This window comes from Solanum lycopersicum, chromosome 10 (genome assembly GCF_036512215.1).
Source record: "Solanum lycopersicum chromosome 10, SLM_r2.1".
Lineage (NCBI taxonomy): Eukaryota > Viridiplantae > Streptophyta > Magnoliopsida > Solanales > Solanaceae > Solanum > Solanum lycopersicum.
Window position 1 is genome coordinate 60936775 of NC_090809.1, and position 12957 is coordinate 60949731.

Below are 12957 nucleotides of genomic sequence, written 5' to 3' on the forward strand. Positions count from 1 at the left end.
ACACATAGAAGTAAACGAAAAATTAATTAATTTTGAACTTTTCTTCCTTCAATCTTTCTACTTTGAGCAACTACATAATACATGATATTTAATCAGATATTTTATATTTAAGCATAAAAATTATTTAAAATATCATTTTTAAAAATAAGTTTTGTAATATAAAAATCTGAATTTAAAATAAACTTTAATACGGATATCAGATACCAGATATCTAAAAAGAAAAGTACACCTATTGGAAATAGTATTAAAGAGGGTTTGGACAATGCCTTCTTTTAAATTGACCCTTAGGTTCTCTCTTCTTCAACACAACTATTTCCCATTTTCAAAAGCTTCTATTCTTTTTTGTTTTTCCTCAAAAAAAGTTATCAATATGGAGTTAGCTTTGAGCTTAGGAGGGGATAATACACCAAAACCAATATTGTTTCTTGAAAAATCATCATCATCTTCTTCTTCTTTACATGAGAATAAGGTTAACAAAGATGTAGGGTTTTGCATGGTTTTAGGGAAGTCATGTAATGAAGTTGAAAGAAAAAAAAGATCAAAAAAACATCAAGAAATTAGGTCATCATCAATAGATCCATCACTTCAACTTGATCTCATCCCTTTTTCTCATGGAGTTTCTTACAACACTTGTTCAAAACTTTCCTTCCCTTGGCTCTCTCAAAATTGTGAGTATTTTTTCTTTCATATGTTTTTGAACTGTCGAAGACATAATTAAGTAAATAGACGTGTACTCTCTCTAGCGATTTATGTTTTCTATAATGATTTCTCTTTGTCCTTTACTTATAGGGGTTATTTATTTTTGTATTTAAAGATTATTCAAATTAAAACATCAATCTTACAAACTTTCTTTGGTTTGTTGAGATAAATCTTATTGCTCATATACTAATAGTACAATAAACTTTTAACATTATTAGTGTAATTTAACTTAGCTATAATACATATGCCCCTTACTATAATCATCTACAATTAGTTTTTAGATGACATAATATCTTATTAATATTGTCAATATTTTGAACTTAAGATTCTTATTTTATATAGGGAAAGTTTTAAAAAAATCGTGCTAGTGTGATAGATCCCTTTTTGGATAATTTCAAACATTAATTTATTTTACATTTTTGATTTTTTTTGGTTGAATTAAGATCTCAAGTTGACATTTCGAATGACTTTAGAATGCTTTTTGAACTTGGTACTTGTTTTCCTAAAAAAATGTCATAAAAAGAAAGTATTCCGGAAAAAAGAAAGATTAGAGAGCGTGTTGTATATAGAACATAATAATAATAACATATTCAGTAAGATTTTCTGTCGAAAAAAGTAAGGTGTATACAAATTTTATTCTTATTTTGTGTGATGTAGAAAGGTTAATTATTTCTGAAAGAGGTGTATAGAACATTTTGTTGAAAAATAGATTATTTGACATAATAAACAATCATTTAAATTATGTGTATTATTATTTATAGAGCATGCTTTGATAAGGATGTAAATAGAATTTGATTTGTTCTTTGAAATAGATATCTTTATTTTCTAATAATATTAACTATTCAACAGTGGCTACTCATGAACCGGCCGGTTTAACAAATGGACCGGCGTTGGACATGACGAACCGGATGCAGTTAGTGGTGGCGGAGGAGGCGGAGGAAGGGGCGGCGCTATCGTCTCCGAACAGTGAAATATCAAATTTTCAAATGAATTTTCCGATTTATAGAAACGGAAAATTAATAAATACGAAAAGAGATCAATGTGAACGCGATCGCGATAATAATCGATGGGGTAATGGCAATAATTATTCCTGTTCAAGAATAAGTGATGAAGAGTTAGATGCATCAGCAAGAAAAAAACTTAGACTAACAAAAGAACAATCTGCTTTTCTTGAAGAAAGTTTCAAAGAACACAACACTCTCAATCCTGTAAGTCAAACTTCATAATCATTATTTTGATTTCATGTCTTGACTTTTATAATATTCATGTTACCTTAGAGGTGTACTAATTTACATAATCGCGTAAATTCAGTAACTTTTATGATGTAGAATAAATACTATGTGTGTAGTCTGATGTACTAAGTTTTTGTTATGCACAAAATTTGTGGAAGGATCGAAGTATAAATATATATATATTCATACAATAAATAGTTTTCATAGTTAAATCTATGACCTCTTGATCATGTTATAACGAAATAATCCACTATGCCAAGGTTTTCCTTCTAGACCTTATGTAATTAGGAAAAATACATTTTTATACTATAGCATACTAACTTGAAGGTACTATATAGAGTTCATATAGTATACTAGCTTTGAGTCGGGGCAGGGCTAGGTAGGGTCGAGGGGTTTATCTGATTTTTTATGATGAAAAATTATATTGATTATACATGATTAAAATTATATTTTATATATATATTTGTAAGAGATGTTGAATCATCTTTGACCTCCGTGCTTACTTCTTCATATTATAAACTTCCTTAATGAAAATCCTATCTTCGTCACTTGCTCTGACCTTGTATAAGAAACTCGACTAGCAGATGTTATGATATGTATTTTTTTTAAAAAGAGTGTAGAACATTATGTTATTTGTGTTCTGAAATATAAAAAATTATAATTGCAGAAACAGAAGCTTGCTCTAGCAAAGCAATTAAATCTTCGTCCAAGACAAGTGGAAGTTTGGTTCCAAAATAGAAGAGCAAGGTAATTAATTAATTAAATTTATATATAGTATATAAATCATACTCATAATATTGAATTTCTAAGATAATCAAATCATCAATAATTGTAACTCGACCACGTGAACCAGAAGGTTACGAGGATTGTTATAGATGATAAATTCTAAAAAGCTTTAATTTTATTTTTGTTAAACTTCGAGCCTAGTCGAAACAAAAGAGTACACATAATGTGATTTATTATATATATTGATAGTGTAAAAAATCTTTTACGATTATAAGTACATTGTAAGTATTTTATTTTTTTTTAATTTTTCAATTTTTCAGGACAAAATTGAAGCAAACAGAAGTAGATTGTGAATACTTAAAGAAATGTTGTGAGACATTGACAGAAGAGAATAAAAGGCTGCATAAAGAGCTTCAAGAATTAAGAGCTTTAAAATCTTCACAACCTTTTTACATGCAACTTCCTGCCACAACTCTCACTATGTGTCCTTCGTGTGAACGCGTTGCTACTACCACCTCTGTCACCACAACCACCACTACTACGACACCTGCCACGACTACAACCACCACCGTGGCCGCCTCGAACGCGGTGGCACTTCATAATCATAAGTTGATAAGTGTGATGACAAAATTAGAGTGTACAAATTAAAATTATTAGGGTTTTGACTTAGGTGTTTCATTTTGCTTATTGTTATTTTTTTTTCTTGTTATAAACTATACTTTGTGATGATGAGTTTAGAACTAGCTAGGCAAAGAAGTTTGGGAGGAATTTTAATTAATTAAGAGGGAAAAAAATATTTATTGCTTGGAATTTTGATGTTTTTTTTACTAATTAGAAGAAAGAAATAAGTTATTTTCCTTAATTTTATTTGATGAATAATCTTAAATTAAGTAATATTGCTAATATTTGGATGTGTGAGACATATTCTTTACTTTTAATTTGCTAAATGTGATTACTTAAAAGAAACATTATACAAAAAAGATGTTTATTCAATTAATGTTGTGTATGAGATATATGATGATAAGAATATTTACTTTATATCTTGATTTGAACCTCAATAGGTTTGAATCGTCTGATATGAAAAGTTATATGTTATTGTAGATAATATTTAAAGAAATAGTGTAAATAAAATTATGTATCGTCAATTTATAGAACTTAAACTTTAACGAGAATTTAAGTTATATACATAACTATATAGGAGGGGACGGAAGACATAAGGCATAACAACTGCTATAAAATTTTATTCTTTCATCTATAGTACCAAATTGTCTAAAATTACTTTTATGTATATATAATAAGTAGAGCCGTTAGGCCTGTTGGGTCGGCCTGGCCTAACCCGATATTTAATAGGGCTGAGCTACGATTATTGGAGGCCATTTCAGAAAAGTGATTTAATAAGCTTGCTGATTTGTGGGGCTTGAGAAATATCGGTAGGGGCAACCCGTGAACCAATAAAAATTAATTAGAAAATATAATATAATATTAAAATTAAAAATTAAAAAGAGTCCAACTCAAAATAATTAGGTTAATATTTCTATTTAGATATTTATACTTTTACTTGGTAAAAAAAAACTTAATAAATATTATAAAGATAATTTTATTTGTGAATTTGATTAAAAAGTAGTACCATTAACGTCATGTAATATTGTTTTGTCGATATTTATAATAATATTTTTAAATTATAATTTATAATTCAATTTAATAATTCTAAAAATAATATAATTATTTAAAAAGAGGACTGGCCCGGCAAGCCTGTAGCCCATGTACTTGTGGGTTGGGCCGGTTGTTTTCTAGCCCACACAAAAAATGGGCTAGTCCGGCCTGATTCGAAAAATATCTGAGCCTGTATGATTTACTCCGGATGGGATGGACTAACCCATATTAACAGTTCTAATAATAGATAGTAAGCTTTCTTAAATTTCTTCATCTCCATTAACCCTCTCAACACTTACAAAATGCTAAACAACTAACAAACATGAGTACTTTAATTAAAACAATATAGTTCAAAAAGTAACAAATTTGATTGGGAAAAAAATTGTGGGAATATAAGTTTAGATTCTTTTTTAATAAAGTTGTTGTTGGAAACTATAGTCATTAAAAAGAAATAAATAAATGATATAGTAAAGAGAATTAATAATGACTCTTATGAGGTACATTAGAGAGTTTTTTTCCCCTCTAGCCATTAATGATAAATTAAGAGTACAGTACGTATTACAACAAACTTACAGTAGTATTTATTATTACTTCACAAGATATTGCTTTCTAGCATAAATGTGACATCAACCTTATGCTATTTTTTTTTGAAATCATGAAATCGTAGACACTTATTAATTACCCTCCACCAAAGACAAAAAAAAGAAAATGATACATAGTAGTAGTATTTAAGTTTCATATATACGGATGGTGTAAAAAGAATAATATGTTTTGAGTTAAGTCCGTGTGATATTCATATTGGAATCAAACTAAGATTTGGATTCACGTTATGTAGGATTTTATATTTTTATTTGTATGGAACCGCTTCCAACAAAAAAAAAAAAATCCGTATTCAGGATTTAAAACTCGAAATGTCTGATTAAAAGAAAAAGCAACCCCATCTAATACACCATATTTTTGGTGGTTTAAAAAATGTTACTAGTGTAGTTTAATTACTTATGTTCAATCCCAATATTCTAAAGTTTAATTATCTAATTGTGAATGTGTGACCATTCTATTTGAAGTTATATTGTATATTGATTTTGTAGATGTTAGTAAAGCTGTCAATATGGGCTAGTCTATCTTATCCGGCTTAATTTATACAGGCTTTGACATTTTACGACTTAGGTCAGGCTATATTTTTGTTGTGGGCTAGAAAATGGTCGTCCAATCCACAAGTACGTGGGCTACAGGCTTGCTGGGCCAACCCACAAGTACGTGGGCTACAGGCTTGCTGGGTCAACCCACTTTTTTTAAAAAAATTATATTTTTTATAATTATTAAATTAAATTATAAATTAAATTAAATATCGACAAAACAAAATTACATGATGTTAATGTTACTACTTGTTAATCATATCCACAAATAAAATTATCTTTATAATATTTATTAAGTTTTTTTTTCAAGTAAAAGTATAAATCTTTAAATAGAAATATAAACCTAATTGTTTTGAGTTTGTAATTTTTTTAATTTTTAATTTTAATATTATATTATATTTTTAATTAATTTTTATTGACCCACGGGGCCGGCTCTACCGACATTTCTCAAGCCCCATAAATCAGCAGGTTTATTCAGGCCGGGCTAAAAAGCTCTTTTCTTAAATGGGCTACAAAAATCTTAGCTCATCCCTATAAAATTTCGGGTTAGGCCAGGTCAGCCCAACAGGCCTAGCCCATATTGACGGCTCTAGATGTTAGACGTGTTAAACTGATGAATCTACGTAGTTATATACGACTTACACATGCAAAAGTTTTGAAATAATGTTGAAACATAAAAATAAATTTAAAAAAAAAAAGATTGAAATACATTTATCTTATGATGGTAGAGATCGAAAAATTGGTTGATTTCTAGTACGATTAATTGAAATAGTTGTTTCTCGTGTGTATATTGTACTTTTATCGTTATCAATTTTAACTAGTCATAAATCAAACCAACCCGATAAAAATCATTGAGACCTACCGGTGAGATCCCACATATATCATAAGTTCATAAGGCTCCAGTGGGCTAGTTTTTTTTAGGCCCATTAAGTTTGAAACAAAAATGTTGATTTTCTGATCCACCTTTGAAATAATTTTTGAGGCCTGTTATATCATTAATAATTGGGCTAATTTATGCAAATGTCACTTTGTAGGCCCTTATTTAGATTTTGTTCCTACTTTAACATAAATAAAGTTTGTGTCCGAAATTAAGATGTTATGTATAAATACGTTGAGTGATGTCCCAAAATTAGAATGCAATATATTTATATTCCACCAAATTTAAGTGATTTTTGTTATCTGAAAAATAGGAGGGAGAAGATGTAATTAGTTATACACATTATGAGATTTGTGTAAAATTTTCATATTTTTATATATATGTTTATATATATATATATATATATATATATATATATATATATATATAATATAACATAGATACATGTAATTAAGGAAAGAAATAAAAACGATCTACTACCGAGAAGGTGAAGTTTACAATTGTTTTGATTTTATGAAATCTATAATTTTGGAAAATATGATACAGTTAATAGCTCGGATACTGAAAATCTGTTAGAGTAGTCAATTACTTCTTTAATTAAGGAAATCAATTAGAACTATTTAATGCAAATTAATAAAACATGTATCTCGCCTTTTAAAATATATGTATCAAGAGAACGAAACATGGTACATGAAGTAATATTCAAAATTATCGTGAAATACAAGTATTATGACCTAAACTAGTGGAATTTATGCCGTTTGCTCTAAAATAATACTCCTTCCATCTCAATATATGTGTCACATTTCGAAATTCAAACAACTCTATTTTTTATCCTAATTTTTTCATATATCGTTTAAATATTTTAGATTGTGAATTATTTTAACTTATAGTAATCTTTACATAGTTTACAAACATATAATTTCATTTCAATCTTTTTTGAAAATTTCATGCCCATTTCCTGATCAAACTTAAATTATTTAACTCTTAAAATCATAATGTATTATATAAATTAAAATAAATAATAATAAAATGTACCTTTAATTAATTTTTCTAGTAAAAGAAATATATCAGATCAACATGTATTGAAATGAAAATTATGTGAGAAAAAAGTAGTGGGGATCCAAGAAAGGATCCAAAAACTTGAATTAGAAGCTCCAAAATACTTTTGAATTACAATCGTCAGTATATCGTACCACCCGTGACTAAAAAATGTTATAATTATAGTCCTATAGCATTCCCTTTTTTTTTTTTTTTTTTTACATATCTTCGTAAATTTTAAATGTCTACTTAAAAAATAGATATCAATTAAGGTTAAACTCTATTATATTTTATGTATATATAATATGATAAAAATAACATGATTTCTTTAAATATTTAATCGTTCAATAAAAGTTTTAACTTTATCATCAAATATAAACACCGACTTCGTACAACATATGGTTTTTTCTCAAAACAAGTAGTGACAACTCTATAGTCGAAACATCCCCATGTGAAGTACAACAAAAAGGACTAAAGTATAAAACCAATCTAATATTTTCTGTTTGCTTTTATTTATTCATTTTAAATTTTACACGTTCGTTAAAACACAAGTATTGATATGAAAAATATATCATGTTTATTAATGTTCTAAAAATAAAAAATAATGCTAAAATAAAACACAAAAGAAAAAGAAAAACTTTTTGGTATTTTAGCTTAAAAGGGGTAAAAATAATTTTTTAAAATAATAAACAACTAAAAATAAACGATCGAGACGTACATAATTGGTTTCAAATATCTTTAAACGCGAAACGCAAGCTCTCATCAAAAGTATCAAAAGATAATTAGTGTGATAGTCAACAATCAATTAATTAATTTAACCCACTTTAATGAAAAAGCTTAAACACATATATTTTAGACAAGATACAATAATATTTAAATAAACTCACGATTATCGACCAACATTATTATGCGTAACATGATCTATATAAGAATAATAAATTATCATACCTTAAAATATTCAAAAAAAAAAAAGGCAATAAAATAAATTATTGAAGAATTTACACTTTTCAAGCCCTTGAGACTTGAAAAATACTTAATAGCATGAGAGAATTATAATTAAACAAAAAAATTCCCTTTTTCAAGGGAAATTCAACTTTTTCTTCCTCTCTCACATACTATATTTACTACGATAATAATACCAGTGTAATCCCACAAGTAAAGTCAAATCTGGAGAGGTTGATGTGTACGAAGCCTTTTGTTCTATGTAACTTCGAGAACAACGAAAAACCAACACATTTTTTTGTATAGGCTTGAGTTATTATTTCAATGTACATGGACACCTTGTATGTATATGTGTGTTTGTACATCCTATGTTGCGCGTATACTCCAAAAATGTCAATGCACCCGTGTTAGATTCTCGAAAAATGAAGTTTTTTGAGGATTAGACAAGCACCTGAACGACATTTTTGAAGAGTCCGTGCAACATGGTGTTTGTTTTTACCTATGACTTTTTCGATTGGTGTTTTTGGTGTAGTCTTACCAGAAGTTCAGCATATAAGAGCTCATTCCAAGCATCGGGTACTCCGGGAAGGCACCAATGGCTACAATCTTGATACCTCCATTGCGATCTCCTCTCTTTTAACGTCAAATTTGGTTTCCTATATATTGATGGATGACCGTCTTTTCTATAGTCCGTCATTCTTGTGATGTTGAGATACGAGACTTGAGTTTTCATCCCTTTGAAGACGTCTTCTAGTACCTTCATCTTGGATGGATACGGAGTCAGATACGTGTCGTTCTTTATTGGTTCTGTTTCACTGTCACACGCCCCGCCAGAATTCCATTGCCCGCCACTGTGGATGTACATAAAATTTAATCTAAATGGCGATGAAAACAATGCTACGATAGTAGTTTACGATGAATATGGTTGCAAAGTGATGATAACAATAAACTAGTCCTTCTCTTAAACTACACGGTAAAGAGCTAGATCTAGAGCTATCGACAAGTTTTTGAATTTCGCATTATTACCTGAAATGAGAAGCAGAATAACCTCTGAAGAGAACAAACGTCTTCTTGGGATTGATATGAGCATCGATCCATCTACCCCATGTTGTTAATGCTCTCCGAAAGGCCTCTAGAACGTTTAGTTCGTTGTACACGTGATTTCCTTCTTGATAATAGTCCTTCCTGAAAAAAAAAAATCAGCATTGTCTAATGTTAGAAGTTAATTAAGCATAAAAATGCACGAGTATGTGTTGTCGAAAGACACATAAAAGATTTTTACCCTAACGAAGTCTTCTCATGAGTCCACCAATGGCCGGTGTTGAAGACTAAGACATCCGCATCTTTATACTTATCAGCAGACTCTCCGATCAGATCAAGTCGAAGCGTTTCTTTCTTACCTCCTTTTTTATCAGCAACTTCCCATTGTTGAACCAAGAATGGAGACACAAAGAACTCCACTCTGCATTTATACTCCTGAAAATTTTACACAAACAATCAAAACACATCGACGATGAAATTCTAATACTAGAAATGAATCCGGCTACATCAGATACTCACTTCGAATATAAACGAATAGAAAGCTTCTGTCCTGAAATGGTGTCTTCCAGATTCTTCATAAACCTTTTTCTTATTCTTTACAGAGTTTCTAAGTATACAAATAAGGGATTCCCACATATTCCTATTCAAAGAATCGCCAACGAAAACAAGACGCTTTCCTCTTAACAATTCCAGCATATGAGTAGCATTCAATCTGATAATAAGTTCCAAAATTCAACCATCACAACAATTCAAAGATTATCAATCTTAATATACATAACATATGCATTACATAATTGATCAAAAGTATGTGACACTCAAAATTCGCCTTAGCCGGGCAAGTAAGCGCTCGAACCTTAAAGAGTGTGCATCTACACATCTCAAACTTATCCCCATTGTGTGTTGTGGACACCTAACACTGACATGACACGTAAATTTTTCATTTTGTAATGTGGAGTGATCATCTGACACAATAGAGACGAGCTGAGATGTTTAGATGTGCATATTCAAAGTAGACAATTAAAGCTACAATGCCTAGAGATGGTAAAAACAAGAAACATTAAAGAGCCCATACCTAGGAAGACTACATGCATTGGGTTTCCATTTCATCTTCAAGTAACCATTATCAAGCCTATCATTAAGAAAACAATTGAATTGCTCATCAATAAGTGAACAGGAACCAGGTTTATACAAAGGGTAAGATTCATCTTTCACCCAATTCCCATCAAAGAAATCACAATTCAACAAAGACTTAACCAAATCAACATCTCTTTTCTTTTCCACATTTGCACTTTTTCCCTTGGAAGACAACTTTGGTGCTGTTTTTTTACTCTCATTTCCCTTCAAGATTCCAACTTTATCATCAAAATCTCTACTTTTAGTCTGATTCACAGCTGCAACAGACTTAGAACCCTCAGTTGAGCTCTGATTTGCCTTAAAGATCCCATCTTTATCATCAAAACTCTGATTTACACTCTCATTTCCCATCAAGATTCCAACTTTATCACTCAAAACAGAAGAAGAATTAAAGGGGTTTTCCAAGACTCCACCTTTATCATCATTTTGAGTATAATTTTCACTTTTTTCAACAATTAGTCCCTTTTTATCCAAATGGGGTTGCTCAAAACTTGGTTTTGGAAAAAGATTAGAGAAAACAGAAGAAAACTGAGATCTATAAGAAGTAGTAGTAACAACATCTTCTTGTTTGGTTAGAGAAAAAATGTTAGAAAACCATGGTGATGAAGAGTTTTGTGAAGGAGTAAAAGCTAAGAAAGTAGTAACAACAATGAAAATAAACAAAAACCCATATGCAAAACCAACAGTTCTTTTAGTTTTGAGAAGAGAAAACTGAGTTTTCATGTCTGTAAACAGAGTTCCACCATTTATAGCTTCATATTTTGCTGTTTCTGCCATTGTTGTTCTGCTTTGAAACTCTATTCAAGAAACAATCTTTTTTCTTTTTCTTTTTTTTCAAAATAAATTCAATAAAGGAAAAGTGTGAGAGATTTATTTTTTTTGGGCTCTTTTTAATGTGTGTTATAATGTGAAACAAATAGAGGAGAGTTATAATATAAGTGAGTAACGGAAAAAAAATGATTAAATTTTAAGAGTTTGAAAAAATTATTATATTATTATCTTTAACTTTATTAATACTTATCTCATTTATAACAAAAAAAATATGAGATTGTGATTGAGAAATATGATGTTATTATCTCTTTTTCAAGTCGTTTGATAAGAAAATTATACTTAAGTAAACGATCGAGTTTTGAATTTAGGACTTATAATTATAGGAGTTAAAAGTTTTTTGTTTGTTTTTTTTTTCTTCTAAATTTGAGTTATTTTTGAAGAGATTGTATTTATCAAAATAAAAAAGTCAGAATCTTTTTAAAATTTTGATTTAGCTTAGAAAGTGGTTGATTGTTTTTCTTTTCCTTTAATGAGATTTGATTAGCCAAGAATTCTAATTAGTCCAATTTTGAAGTAAATATCATATATATAAAAAGCAAAATAATAATATTAATAATATTACTATATTAGTAATACATTATCATATTTAAAACGTTAAGTAAAAAGTTTGTTATTAAATTATTTTTTTTCTATTTATATGATATGGTTTGTATTTCAAATGTATATTATAAAAATTAATAATAATGATAATTTTATGCATATGAGGGTAAAGAAGGAAAAGCTTTTACGAGAAAAAAATTAATTAAAAAGAATTTTTGGACTAATTGTGAAATATTAATCAAATTGAGGAATGTTTTTTAAAATTTTAATTTCACATAAATTTCGTGTTGGAACTGTGAGAATGTTGTGTTTACGGTTTGAGTTAAAATGCCACTTGTTTTGAGATTAATAGCAATAATGCCACTGCCGGTGCCGCCGGCTGCCATCAGAGATAATACCGGAGATAGAATTCCAAATCACTAAAAATTAAAAACTAATATATGAAGATTAGCATTAATTAATTAAAATATAAATAAATCACAAAATGCTTACACGTGTATGTATATGTTGGTTGTGGCTCTGGCTTTACTTAATTTGGCATTATACGATACATAATTTTTTAAGGATCTTGATTAAATCTGATCACGTACCGTAGGTTCTATTTGTAGACGACGATTTTAATAAGATTTTTTTTATATTCAAAGCTCGAATTTAACATATTTGATTAAAAGTAAAATAATTTTATCAGCGTATCATAATTCATATTGGATTAAACACGTCTTATCTAACGTACTTGTTTTTTCATTATTTATCATAATTCATATTGGATTAAACACGTCTTATCTAACGTACTTGTTTTTTCATTATTTAATTATTACACTTGTTTATTGTTCTACTTTATTTTTGTTGTTATTAGTTTAAAGTCCACATCATATGAAATAAGTACACGCATGAGCAGTTTTTTAATCAAAATTTATTTTTTACATTTTCTTAAATTGCTTAACGATCCTTACGGGAATTTGAATTTATAAAAATAATATTTCCAACTCTATAAAATAAGAATAAAACTCATATTAACTATTTTTTTCGAATCTTATTTATCGATAAATATAATTATAAAAAATTATTTTAATATATATAAAAATAAGTTTGATTTATTTTGTCATAA

General features: G+C 28.7%; 2 protein-coding genes across 2 annotated transcripts; one reads left to right on the forward strand and one right to left on the reverse strand.

Annotated features, from left to right (window-relative positions):
- The first annotated feature begins 253 nt into the window (after positions 1-253).
- Positions 254-3562, forward strand: LOC101264164 (homeobox-leucine zipper protein HOX11-like). The gene is made up of 4 exons (XM_004249241.5): positions 254-668; positions 1549-1907; positions 2599-2678; positions 2978-3562. Exons 1-4 carry the CDS (start codon positions 263-265, stop codon positions 3303-3305), a joined length of 1173 nt encoding a protein of 390 aa, XP_004249289.2. The 5' UTR covers positions 254-262; the 3' UTR covers positions 3306-3562.
- Positions 3563-8309: 4747 nt separating this feature from the next.
- On the reverse strand, positions 8310-11386 carry LOC101264473 (protein trichome birefringence-like). Its single transcript, XM_004249242.5, has 5 exons — positions 10417-11386; positions 9864-10056; positions 9586-9779; positions 9330-9488; positions 8310-9154 (listed from the first exon to the last, which is right to left on the reverse strand). The coding sequence occupies exons 1-5, from the start codon at positions 11253-11255 to the stop codon at positions 8803-8805; spliced, it is 1737 nt and encodes a 578-aa protein (XP_004249290.1). The 5' UTR covers positions 11256-11386; the 3' UTR covers positions 8310-8802.
- Between the last annotated feature and the right edge of the window lie 1571 nt (positions 11387-12957).